This window comes from Podarcis bocagei (genome assembly GCF_964188305.1).
Source record: "Podarcis bocagei genome assembly, chromosome: 12".
NCBI classification, from domain to species: Eukaryota; Metazoa; Chordata; class Lepidosauria; order Squamata; family Lacertidae; genus Podarcis; species Podarcis bocagei.
In genome coordinates, this window is record NC_138137.1 from 57,572,096 (window position 1) to 57,585,539 (window position 13,444).

The 13,444-nt window shown below is 45.9% G+C and overlaps 1 protein-coding gene across 5 annotated transcripts in view; it reads left to right on the forward strand.

Annotated features, from left to right (window-relative positions):
- Window positions 1-13,444, forward strand: part of NBEAL2 (neurobeachin like 2) — a 242,208-nt gene that overhangs the window by 96,796 nt on the left and 131,968 nt on the right. For all 5 annotated transcript variants that reach the window (XM_081163423.1, XM_081163421.1, XM_081163425.1 and 2 more), the window contains exons 3-5: window positions 3,995-4,159; window positions 9,505-9,586; window positions 10,499-10,623. In XM_081163423.1, coding sequence (XP_081019549.1) covers window positions 3,995-4,159; window positions 9,505-9,586; window positions 10,499-10,623 — 372 coding nt within the window. The remainder of the gene's footprint in view (window positions 1-3,994; window positions 4,160-9,504; window positions 9,587-10,498; window positions 10,624-13,444) is intronic.

A 13,444-nucleotide genomic window follows, 5' to 3' on the forward strand; every position in this document is an offset into this window, starting at 1 on the left:
CCGTGTCCGCTTCTCTGGAGCAGCAGAAAACAACCTTTCTCCCTCCTCTATGTGACATCCTTTTATATATTTGAACATGGCTATCATATCACCCCTTAACCTCCTCTTCTCCAGGCTAAACATGCCCAGCTCCCTTAGCCGTTCCTCATAAGGCATCGTTTCCAGGCCTTTGACCATTTTGGTTGCCCTCCTCTGGACACGTTCCAGTTTGTCAGTGTCCTTCTTGAACTGTGGTGCCCAGAACTGGACACAGTACTCCAGGTGAGGTCTGACCAGAGCAGAATACAGTGGCACTATTACTTCCCTTGATCTAGATGCTATACTCCTATTGATGCAGCCCAGAATTGCATTGGCTTTTTTAGCTGCCGCATCACACTGTTGGCTCATGTCAAGTTTGTGGTCAACCAAGACTCCTAGATCCTTTTCACATGTACTGCTCTCAAGCCAGGTGTCACCCATCTTGTATTTGTGCCTCTCATTTTTTTTGCCCAAGTGCAATACTTTACATTTCTCCCTGTTAAAATTCATCTTGCTTGTTTTGGCCCAGTTCTCTAATCTGTCAAGGTCGTTTTGAAGTGTGATCCTGTCCTCTGGGGCGTTAGCCACCCCTCCCAGTTTGGTGTCAAAACTCCTTCGGGTAGTGATAAAGCGGGATATCAAATCCAAACTCCTCTTCTTCTTTGCTGGTCCAACAATGTCGGTGGGCATTCAGTTGCTTGGTGGATAGGACTCCCTTCCGGCCCTTGAGGGTGAGATGGAAGAAGGGGGCTGAATGGAAATTAGGCAATGAAAATAGGCATACGTTTCTCGTAATATAATAACAAGCAGCTCTTGATGCCATTGGTTTAGCTAGTGCTTGGGGAAGTATCCCATTTGCCCAACAGGAGGGCCGTTCCCCTTGGCCTGCTAGCACCACCTCTTTGGCCAGGGCTGCAATACATCCATGATTTCCTGGACATAGCCGGGATTCGTCCGTCAAGAATGGCGTCCGGGCAGAATTTTCAAAAATCAGTTTTAATGTCTGGGAAACACCCAAATGCCCTTGGTGGAAATCGCTTGCCCCGAGGCCTCATCATAAGCTCTCTTCTTTTCTGTTCCCACCACCATTTGTGTGTTCCCTCAGCCTCTGATTGGCACACTTCCTGGTTTCCACACTGACGTTGTGTTGCCACACACACACAACTGCCTGTTGCGACAGTTGTTGGAGGGGATCCATCTATGGTGTAGTTTCCCGTTCCTTCTGAGTAGCAGATGTGTGCGTGTGTGTCTGAGAGAGAGAGAAGGTGGGGAGTACATATTATAGAGTGGTACCTTGGTTCTCAAACTTAATCCGTTCTGCAAGTCCGTTCCAAAACCAAGGCGTGCTTTCCCATAGAAAGTAATGCAAAACGGATTAATTTGTTCCAGACTTTTAAAAACAACCCCTAAAACAGCAATTTCACATGGATTTTACTCTCCAATGAGACCATGGATTCATAAAATAAAAGCAAGAATCAATGCACTGTACTATAAAACAAATAAGGCAGTATTGTAGATGATAAAAATTAAAATTATTATTTTTTTCTTACCTGCACTGATGATAGTCCTTGCTTGGATGGGGGGCTTTTATCCATTTCCGCAGTCACACAATCAATTAGTCGGTAGTGGAACTGGGTTCCACACAGCCACAAAAACAAATTAATTGAAAAAGCCTCAAAAACAAAAACGCAAAATAAATAGCAAAAACAAAAGTGCCAAACTTAATCCGTTCCAGAAGTCCGTTTGACTTCCGAAATGTTCAAAAACCAAGGCACGGCTTCTGGTTTGTGCAGGTGCCTGGGAAACAATGGTCGACAGCCGCATCGGATGTTCGGCTTCTGAAAAACGTTCGAGAACCAGAACACTTACTTCCGGGTTTTCATAGTTTGAGAACCAAGGGAACCACGGTATTGCCTTACCTGATCTTATTGTTTGGCTATATATCCTGCAAGCACCTCTTCCAGCTGTGCATCCCGTCTTTTCTTTGCAGAAAAATGTGAGCTGTTTTTTTTGGGGGGGGGGTTGCTTCATCTGCAAAGTATTGGTGGACGGCTAGGGGGCTTGGATCAGTGAATTTAAGCTCTTCCTGCTCAATTTCTGTCCCGGAAACGGTTTATGGTCCCACTCCTCACGCCCCTGAAAAGCCAAGATCTCTTGTTGAAGGTGCTGGGTGTTTCTGGGAGAGAGCCTTATCTCCCTCACTGAACTACAATTCCCAGAGTTCCCTGGGAAGAGGGGTTGACCGTTAAACCGCTACCTGGAAGCCCCTTTGACTTTTCTGCCGACCGTACGATGGGTATCGCTTGAACCACCTTTATTTTTGCGGCTCCTGAAAGGAATGAAGCGGTCTAGATGAAAAAAAAAAACTTCCTTGCCACTGTCCTGTTTATGGGATGCTTTCCCAAGGAGGTTCGGCTGGCACCTTCAATATACACCTTTAGGCGAAAATAATAATAATAATAATAATAATTAATAATACCCCGCCCTTCCCGGTTCAAAACCAGGCTCTGGGCAGCTAACAACAAATTTAAACATTCCAGGCCTTGGGCTGGTTGACGTCTGATGCCCTTTTATTTTTGTTTGAAATCATTTTTACAAAGTTTATATTTTAAAAAAATCAAATACATACCCATATACAGTGGTACCTCGGGTTAAGTACTTAATTCGTTCCGGAGGTCCGTTCTTAACCTGAAACTGTTCTTAACCTGAAGCACCACTTTAGCTAATGGGGCCTCCTGCTGCCACCACGCCGCCGGAGCACGATTTCTGTTCTCATCCTGAAGCAAAGTTCTTAACCTGAAGCACTATTTCTGGGTTAGCGGAGCCTGTAACCTGAAGCGTATGTAACCTGAAGCGTCTGTAACCCGAGGTACCACTGTACAGAGATTCCTCCGAATCTCAGGACTTCCCCCACCCCCAACCCGCTCCCTGGAGTCCCATTTTAAACATTTAAAACCGCACCTTCTTCCATACTCTATTATATCAATCCATATTTTGCATGGCAATTTGTTGCACTGCAAGTGAAATCAAAATCCTGCCAGCATTTCCATCTGCTTACAGTGGTCTCTTAAGTAGCTTATAAATTTCCCCCATTCTTTTGTAAAGTTTTTGTCCTCTTCTTGGTTTCCCAGTCAGCTCTGCCATTTCAGCATAGTCCATCATAGTTTGCCCTTTTAAAATGTGATGTGGAATTGGGGGGGGGGGTTTGCTTTGATTTTGTTCTTGTTTTTGTTATGCATCTTGTGTCTTTTATGCTGTAATTTTGTGTTTAAAACTGCCTGGAGATCTATGGATGAAGGGTGGTATATTATCATTTTGTTGCTGTTTAGTTGTTTAGTCGTGTCCGCCTCTTCGTGACCCCCTGGACCAGAGCATGCCAGGCACTCCTGTCTTCCACTGCCTCCCACAGCTTGGTCAGACTCATGCTGGTAGCTTCGAGAACACTGTCCAACCATCTCGTCCTCTGTCGTCCCCTTCTCCTTGTGCCCTCCATCTTTCCCAACCTCAGGGTCTTTTCCAGGGAGTCTTCTCTTCTCATGAGGTGGCCAAAGTCTTGGAGCCTCAGCTTCAGGATCTGTCCTTCCAGTGAGCACTCAGGGCTGATTTCCTTCAGAATGGAGAGGTTTGATCTTCTTGCAGTCCATGGGACTCTCCAGAGTCTCCTCCAGCACCAGAATTCAAAAGCATCCATTCTTCAGCGATCAGCCTTCTTTATGGTCCAGCTCTCACTTCCATACATCACTACTGGGAAAACCATAGCTTTAACTATATGGACCTTTGTTGGCAAGGTGATGTCTCTGCTTTTTAAGATGCTGTCTAGGTTTGTCATTGCTTTTCTCCTAAGAAGCAGGCGTCTTTTAATTTCGTGGCTGCTGTTTTACCCACCTGGGTAACTTCGGAAGGGAGCGATGTTCTCGAGGGCTGACTTCCACAGAGGGGAGTTTGCAAACTTATTTTTTATGTCCTTTTCTTGCAGGCCAGAGGACTCTGTCTCTGAGATCCCGCTGCTCCCCTGTGACGTCCTGCAGACCCTGACCCAGCAGCTGACGTCTTGTGTGAATCAGATCTCCCGCCAGGAGGTGGCTGAGGCAGGACTCAACCAGGCCCTCTTGCTGATCAAGTTCTTCATCATCATTTGCAGGTGGGCGTTGTTATTCCTCCTCGCTTTTGGACTCTGGTTAGCGCTGCTTCTCATCTTCTGACTTTTATTTTATTTTATTTTTAAAAATACTTTATTGAATTGCAGAGGGATGCGGGTGACGCTGTGGGTTAAATCACAGAGCCTAGGACTTGCCGATCAGAAGGTCGGTGGTTCGAATCCCCATGACGTGGTGAGCTCCCATTGCTCGGTCCCTGCTCCTGCCAACCTAGCAGTTCGAAAGCACCTCAAAGTGCAAGCTACAAACATGAGTTTGACCCAACTGCGGGAGGCAGTGGAAGACAGGAGGGCCTGGCGTACTCTGCTCCATGGGGTCACGAAGAGTTGGACACGACTAAACGACTAAACAACAGCAACACCTCGGGTTACAGACGCTTCAGGTTACAGACTCCACTAACCCAGAAATAGTACCTCGGGTTAAGAACTTTGCTTCAGGATGAGAACAGAAATTGCACGGCAGCAGCAGGAGGCCCCATTAGCTAAAGTGGTACCTCGGGTTAAGAACAGTTTCAGGTTAAGAACGGACCTCCAGAACGAATAAAGTTCTTAACCAGGGGTACCACTGTATTTTAATATTCTGTTGGAAGCCGCCCAGAGTGGCTGGGGAAACCCAGCCAGATGGGCAGGGTATAAAATAATAAATTATTATTATTATTATTATTATTATTATTATTATTATTATTATTATTATTATTATTATTATTCTCTCGTCCAAAGGATCTGCACTCTGCACCCTCCTCATGCCTCGGAGGAAGAGACAGCGTAAAACTGATTTGTCCTACCAAGCCCTGCTGCCCCGAATCGGCCTTTTCTGGCCCCTCGCCAGCAGCTCGGAGCCTGGGCCGTCCCTTTGCAATAACCAGCTATCGCTCTGCTATCAAAACTCCCTTTCCTTCCTCCCTCCTGGCCTGAGTCCCAGCCCACCTCCAGCCGCTCTGTTGCCGCTGAAGATCTGCTTCTCTGCTTCCCTGGCTCCCCCTCTCTTAAACACACACACACACACACACACACACACACACACACACAAAAACCCTGGGCTATTCTGGGTCTGGTGTGATGCAAAGCCGTGTTCGCTCTCTCTTCCTGTGAGGTCTGCGAGCCAGAGATAAGGACTGGCTGATAATTGCTCTTCTTGCAGAGTTACAAACCCCCCTCCGGGGAGCCGGCAGAGACCTGAAATGAAATTCCCCAGGAGAGGGGTCTTGGCTGGAAGTGCCTTTATTAATAGCGGGACCAAGAATGCCTTTGAAGTAGGCCTGCGGTGGACTTGGAGAAAGGTGGGGGGGTTGTTTGTTTTTTTGCACACCTGCCCCTTCCTGACCTCTGCAGCATCCCCACAGAAACGAGCCTCTTTGCTGAGCTGCCCTGGGCGACTGGCACTCTCTGGAATTGTGCCTGGAACAGACAGCTTGGACGTGAGTCAGGAGCGGAGATTTGCCTGTGCGGAATAATGGCTCTCGGCTTCCAGCCAAGGCCAGGCTAAACCGTTTGTGCCCACCCAGACCCCCCACCCACCCACCCACCACTTTAGGGGCAAGGCGTAGACAGACCGTTTTCTTCGTGACCTTTTTTTGTGTGGACCAGGCCAAGGGGAGATGTTTTCTTCTGTGCATGCGAGAAAATATGTTAAACCCGCTTATCTTGAGTTGATTTTTATCCACTCTGTGCAGGAGTATGAAGTTGTCCCATCCGGGTATCGAACCTGCAACCCAACTGAGCTATGCAGGTTGTGAGCGTCAGGCTATAGGGTTTCGGGTTGTTCTCGTCCTCAGCAGGGCTCTTGCGCCTTGAAAAAGCTTTTCTGATCTCTCTTATTGGGGGGAAACTTCACTTACTGGAAAGCGCAGGAGCCCAGCTAGGGAAAAGGTGACAACCCCAAAGAGGACTGCGCTGCCCTATGAGTTTGTGTAAAACTGAACCCAGGCTGTGGGGAGTCCCCTGTGTGAAAAACAGCTGTGTTCAAATTGAGTGTGCTTCAACGTTAAGCTTGGGGGAATTTTCAGGCTGGCATTTTGGGGGGTTTCCGTGGGGGATTTTGAGTATTTTCTCAGCATTCAGCTTAAATATATTTAGGGGTTTTGGGCTGGAGGGAAGAGTTGCCCCGTCCGTATTGAAGAGGGCAGTTTAAGCGAAAGCAGCTCCAGTAATTTTCTCTCCGGCGGGAACAGAACCAAAAACTGAATCATCATTTGCCTTTTGTGTGTGTTTGTTGATCTTGATATATATATATATATATATATATATATATATATATATATATATATATATATATATGCAGGTTTTGGTGTCTTCGGGTGTCTTCCCGTGTAAGAGTTGGGGTGTCTAGGCGACGTTTCGACGAGGTCTCACTCGTCATCTTCAGGCTGGTGCTTTCGGCTTCTTGTTACTGGAACAGAGCAGGATCTCAGTGTTTGAGTTCCTATAAATACTGTTGAGGGGGTGTGGTGTATAGCCTCCAACGTTCTGGGCAGAGAGGAAGTTCCCAGGTTAGTGTGTCTTTTCTTCTTTTGTTCATTAATTACTTGAGGGATATCTTGAGTGATTTCTTGAGTGATATTCTGAGTACCACTTAGGAGGGTCATTAGGTGTGGATTAGTTGCTAACGCTTTCGTGTCTTGACCTCTTGAGCTTGTGAAGAGTTTTTCTGAGAAGATGGCTGTACTGCAAATAGTTGTGCTCTGGCTTGGCTTCGTGTATAGGGGCGAGCTGTGGTTTTGTGCCCTGTGCCAGCCAGATCTGTGTAGGGATTGCAGGGGGGTGCAGCATCCGGAGGTGCCACTATGGTTTGGCTACTGGATGGTGTCTGTAATTTATCTGTGGAGAGGGTCTGGGTTTGGGTCTGGTGTGGTTGATTGGAGATGGCGTTCTGTGTGCCTCTGGTTCTGGTGTCGGTTTTTGTGGGGAGGGCTAATTTCCAGATGTCTGGCAGGCGGGACGTGTCGTCACGCTTGTTCATGTTGTGAGGGTGTTTCTCTATCTCGATGGCTTCCATGATTATTCTCTTGTGGTGATGTTCCATGTTAAAGAGCAATTTGGAATCTGCGAAATTAATTTCGTGTCCTGTTTCTTTCATGTGTTGGTAAAGAGAGGAAGTTTTTTCTTCTTTTTTGACGGCATTCTTGTGTTCTGCGATACGTGCATTTATTCGTCTGTTTGTTTGTCCAATGTACGTGGCTGGGCAGACTTTGCAGGGTATTTCATAGACCTAGTCTTTGGAGGAGGAAAACAAGAAAAAAAAATTTCTGAATCTCAGAAGCCAGAACAGCAAGAGGGATCGCTGCGCAGTGAAAGCAGCAATCCCTCTTGCTGTTCTGGCCTCTGTGATAGCTGTGCAGCCTGCATTCGCTGATTAAGACGCACACACATTTCCCCTTGCTTTTTAGGAGGGAAAAAGTGAGTCTTATAGAGCAAAAAATATGGGATATGTATATACATTTTTATTGGTTTTTTAACAAACCAGTTCCAACAGTCATACAACATACCTTCTCAACTTATACGATATTTTAGACTTCCGTCAGCACCTCTGATGATTTTCCATTCTTTATCACTTATTCTGCATTTTTTAATTTCTATATTGCATTTCATTGTCCTTAACTAATAATTCTTTTCATAGTCTTTCTTGTAACATTTCAAGTAATCAAGTAATCCACCTTACAAAACTTCTTGCAAATCTACTAGCGTTCATCACAATTACTTTTCAAATAGTTCATATATTTACTCCAGTCCTCTAAGAATCTCTGATCCCGCAGGTTTCGAATCCTTCCTGTTTATTTATCTAATTCTGCATAGTCGTATCTTGATATTAACACGCATGCACAAACATTATTTCCCTTTGATCAACAGCATGATCCCATGGAGAAAATTGCTCTCCCGTTTTGCAGGCTTGTCATCATGCAAACTTGCTACGTATTTAAGACTCTGCGTTGTATTGATGGAAGGGGGTGTGATGGAACGAGAGCATAGCTGTCAACCGTCCCTTATTTGGCGGGAAACTCCCTTATCCCAGCGCCGTGTCCCGCTGCTGTCCCTTATTGATGATGTCCCTTAAATTTCCCGGGTTTCATGCTCGCGCGGCTCGGGAGGGAAACAGCGGGGTCCTCCGCCGCGAGAGAGCGCGCACGCATGAGCTGCCGCGTCTCCGTCTCTCCCTTTTCCCCCTCAAGGGCACGTCGTGGGGAGACGGGTGGCAGCGGGTGGGCAGGCAGCCCCTCTCTTGCAAGCCACGCTGCCAGGGGAAGCCGGAGGCGGCTGAGGAGGTAGCCTGAGGAAGAGGAGGGGATGGGGAGGGACGCAGAAGGGCAGCGCTTCAGTGGCCGTGGCAGCACCACAACTGCCTCATGCCGGGCTCGCGGACGGCATGAGCGAGAGTCTCCCTCCCTCCCTCCCTCTCTCTCGTGCAGGGAAGGGCCGATGGAACTCCTCGCTCCAGGACGATGGCAGCCCCGACGTGCTGCTTAGCATACCCTCCGACCGGTGCAGCATCTTAATGTAGTAATTTCCCCCTCTGCATCCCTTTCATAACTCTATTTTTATAAATCATTTGTCCATCCATAGTTCAAATTTTTACTACAAGTTTTCTGTCAATCCTACCAATGTATGTAACTCTTTACGATAGCTTTTCAACTAAATTATAAACTTTCCCCATTCTTTATTAAAGAGGTCCTCTTCCTGGTTTCTAATTCTGCCTGTAAGCTTTGCCATCTCGACATCGTTCATCAGTTTTGTCTGCCCCTCTTCTTTGGTGGGAGTTGTAGACCCTTAGGATCATCTAGTCCAACTCCCTGCAAAACACAGTCGCAGCAAAAGCAGCATGGCTCCATCAGTGGCGAATTTCTGTATAAGCTAAGCAAAATCCCTTATTTTGGCTGCTGATCCCTTATTTTTGAGGCTGCTGGTCCCTTATTTTCAAATATGTAAGTTGACAGCTATGAACGAGAGACAGGCAGAACCGACTGTCCGGAGTACCGGACGCCGTTTGCAAAAAGAGCACCTCCAATTTCCCTAGATCTTGAGGGCTAGAAAATTGGCTGTCGTAAATTCATGGGCTGTGCACTCACGCTCATGACTTAATTTATGTGCAAATTTCTGCATCTGAAATATTAGCAGGACAGCAGCCCCTCCTCCTCTTTGCCAACTTACTCGCTCTCTCATTACCGCCTAGTGTGAGGTGCTTCATACATAATAAATATTACCATTATCTCTCTTTTGCAGCGCATTAGCATGCATGTGAAGAAATTAGCTGGCTTGGGTCTCCAGCGGCTGCAGATGACAAAGGACTTTGTGGTTGTTTGACTGTTTCTCATCCCTCCCCTATTGCTTCTTTGCAGGAATCTCGAAAACGTCCAAACTGACCGGCCCCCGGTGTTTATTCACGAGGTGACCAGTTTGCTGTCTGCTTATTCGAAGAAGGTAAGCTCAAATTCCTCATCCTCTGTGTTTGCAAAGGCTGGGTGCTTCAAATTCCTAGGAACCGAGGAGTTAGCAAGTGGTTCAAGTTAGGTGATGAAATTTACATACCTAGCTCAGAGTCCTTAAGGGGAAGAATGATGGATTTGATGATAGTAATAATATAATAATAATTTATTATTTATACCCCGCCCATCTGGCTGAGTTTTCCCAGCCACTCTGGGCAGCTCCCAATCGAGTGTTAAAAACAATACAGCATTAAATATTAAAAACTTTCCTGAACAGGGCTGCCTTCAGATGTCTTTTGAAGATAGGATAGCTGCTTATTTCCTTCACATCTGAAGGGAGGGTGTTCCACAGGGCGGGCGCCACCACTGAGAAGGCCCTCTGTCTGGTTCCCTGTAACCTCACTTCTCACTTACATTTTTTTATTCTAAGCCTATTAACATGTTATTTTTAGAACAGTATTTTGACACATCATCATCGAAATACTTCCACTCCATTCTTAACTTTTGATTTGATTGATACCTTATAACTGAAGTTAATTTTGCCAATTCTATCTACTCGCTTAATTTACAAATCCCCTTTCGATCATTGTTGCAATGCACAGAACAACGCCCCGAGGTGACCTCTCGGACGGAGCTTTTCCTTTTGGAGCGGGCCTCAAGTCGCACGCTCGTTTTCCTCCGCCCCGCCCGGTCTTTTTTCCTTTCCTCTCGTGGCTCTCATGGCCTTGTTATCAGTTGAATTGAATGAATGCCCAGGGCTCTTTTCACATCTTCAAAAGCACGCTTAATGACACGAATGTATTTCGGCTAGCTGTTGGGTTGGAGAAAAAGCTTCCTCGAGAACAATAAAGGAAGGGGGGGAACCTCGCAATCTGGAGATTAACTGAGCCGCTTGTGTCCTTGGCAGCTCAAGAACACCCAGGGACAGAATTTGCGTTACCGGAGTCAGCTGGAGAACGTAACTCTCTACGTGTTGCACCTCTATGAATGCCTTTTTGATCCCTACCAGACGTGGAGGAGGCAGCTGAGCGGGTGAGTGCATTGTACAACCGGTATGGGGATCCACTGGATCATAGAATCATAAGAGTTGGAAGGGAACCCCAGAGTCGTCTAGTCTAAACCACTCCAACGCAGGAATACCCAGATCGAACCTGCAACGTTGGCGTGATTGCAGAGTGGATTTGATTTACATCAAATCGATTTAAATTACAATTTAAATCACTAGTCCGTAAGACTTGATTTAAATCATTTTCTTACAGAAAGACTCATTCTTGCTGGTATCGTAATATTTACAACTAGATGAAGGTTTCGTTTTTGGAATAATAAATTTTCAGAGTAGTTTTTACAGTTACATCAAAAATTACTGATTTGGTTATACTATTAGCAATACACAGACACATAATTATGAAATTATGGTGAGGTTCAGTAAGTTAACTGTTTATATTTGGACAACTTTTCGGCTGTGCTTGATTGGAAGGAGAAAAATAATCCCTGCCTTAATAAGAATTTAAACAATTTATTTAACTAAAAAAACACACCCCATTATAGCATATGTATCCATGTTTGTTAACTGATGTGGTTAAACAATTAAAAAAAACACTTAGACTGAGTTTTGGCACACATGAAAAACTTAAAACAAATCCTTGTTTCCTGATTAATAGCCTTTGGACTAAAATGTAACTTAAACAGAAAACTATCTTTAGAAAGATTTTTCCTCCAAATGCATTTTGTTTTAAAAATCCAATTTAAATTTTTAAAAAAACCATTTAAAAAAATAAATCATTGATTTTTATCCACCCTGCGTTACCGGCACCACACTCTAGCCGACTGAGCTATGCAGGCTGATTCTGCTGAACTACAACTTCCATCATCCCTGACCACTAGCCATGCCTGCTAGGGCTGATGGGAGTTGTAGTTCGGCATCACCTGGAGGGCCAACGGTTCCCAGCTCTGGGTTCAGACCTTGCATGTCAGGACGGAGGCTCTGGCCACCGGCAGGCAGGTCAGACATTAAACCAGGATCTGGTGATAGCTGCAACCTTGGGGTTATCACTTGGGGGTCTGGTGCTGCTCAGCTGCCAAACCCAGAGAAGAGAAGTTCCGGGATTTAAAAAAACAACAATTTTATTAGTTGTGTGCCTTTGTTTCTCTGTTTGACCCTCTTACATGGTTCGCTGTGCGTGTGGTATTTTACGCCTTGTGACTCGCTGCTGTTTTTATTGCTATTAGTTTAGTATTTATTTATCGCAATTGACTTTCTGTTAATGATTGTTTGCTGATATTTAATTTCATTGTGCACCGTTACATTCTGATGGATTATTGAGGGTTACTTTACAGTCATACCTAAGGTTACAGAAGCTTCAGGTTGTGTTTTTTTGGGGTTGCGGACCGTTGAAAGCCGGAAGTACTGGAATGGGTTACTTCCGGGTTTCGGCGGTCGTGCATGCACAGAAGCACTAAATTTCGCTTTGCGCAGATGCGCCGAATCGCAATCCACGCATGTGCAGACGCGCCGCTGCAGGTTGCAAACATGCATCCCGCACGGATCATGTTCGCAACCTGAGCGTCCACTGTATTTGAAATAAGTTGCTAATTTTAAAGTTATGTTTCTGTTATGACTTTTTTTTGTATTTGATCGGATAGTTATAAGGTGTGTGTGATCCTTGTTTCGTCGGCTTGTAAACTGCCTCGTGTGATATAGAAAGGCAGTGAACAAATTAAAAATTAAATTAAATGCTTCCCAAAGCAGGCTGCCAGGCGGTTGAGCTTCTTGGTTGATTATGCAGTTTGCGTTTCCCTGGGGTCTTGCCACGAAGCCGGAGAAAGGCATTTCAGTGTTTACGGTTTGAAGGCGCTCTTGAGATCTGAAAATGCCCGTGTCCCTTGGGGCAAGCAGGGAATGCCAAGCAGGGCTGTTAAAACAAAAGCTTCGGTTTGTTTATACCTTCCATTAATCAAGTGCACTTAATTTTACTGGGAAATCAATGAAGCGCTTGCTTGCGGCCGGCAGCAGGAGAGCGGCTGCCGCGATTCGTGGGCTCAGGTTTTTGGGCCGGCTGCCAAAATCCATTCCTGCGCAGGGTGATTGCAGACGCGTGGAACGATGAGAGTCGGGGTTGCAACTGAGGACGGGGCTGGAAGTCCGTGGCAGCTCAGCCATTTTCACGCAGGAGCTCCTGGGTTCAGCTGCTGGCATTTCCAGTTAGGAAACCAGCCGGTAGGGAACCAAGTGTCAAGGATCTGTCAAGGAGACAGGTCAATCACAGGGTGGGCACAAACAGCAGCGTCCTCTGGTTCGCCTTTACCCAGCTGAGTTGGCAAGAGCACAGCACCGATAACGCCAAGGTTGCAGGTTTGATCCCCGTACGGTATAATAATATTAATATTAATAATAATAATAATAATAATAATAATAATAATAATAATAATAATAATAAATAAAATAAATAAATAACAACAACAACAACAACAACAACAACATCAACAATAATTTATTTATACCCTACTCATCTGGCTGGGTTTTCCTAGCCACTCTGGGCATTCTGGACGCGGGTGGCGCTGTGGGTTAAATCACAGAGCCTAGGACTTGCCGATCAGAAGGTTGGCAGTTCGAATCCCTGCAACTGTGTGAGCTCCCGTTGCTCGGTCCCTGCTCCTGCCAACCTAGCAATTCGAAAGCACATCAAAATGCAAGTAGATAAATAGGTACCACTCTGGCGGGAAGGTCAACGGCGTTTCCATGCACTGCTCTGGTTCGCCAGAAGCGGCTTAGTCATGCTGGCCACATGACCCGGAAGCTGTATGCCGGCTCCCTCGGCCAATAAAACGAGATGAGCGCTGCAACCCCAGAGTC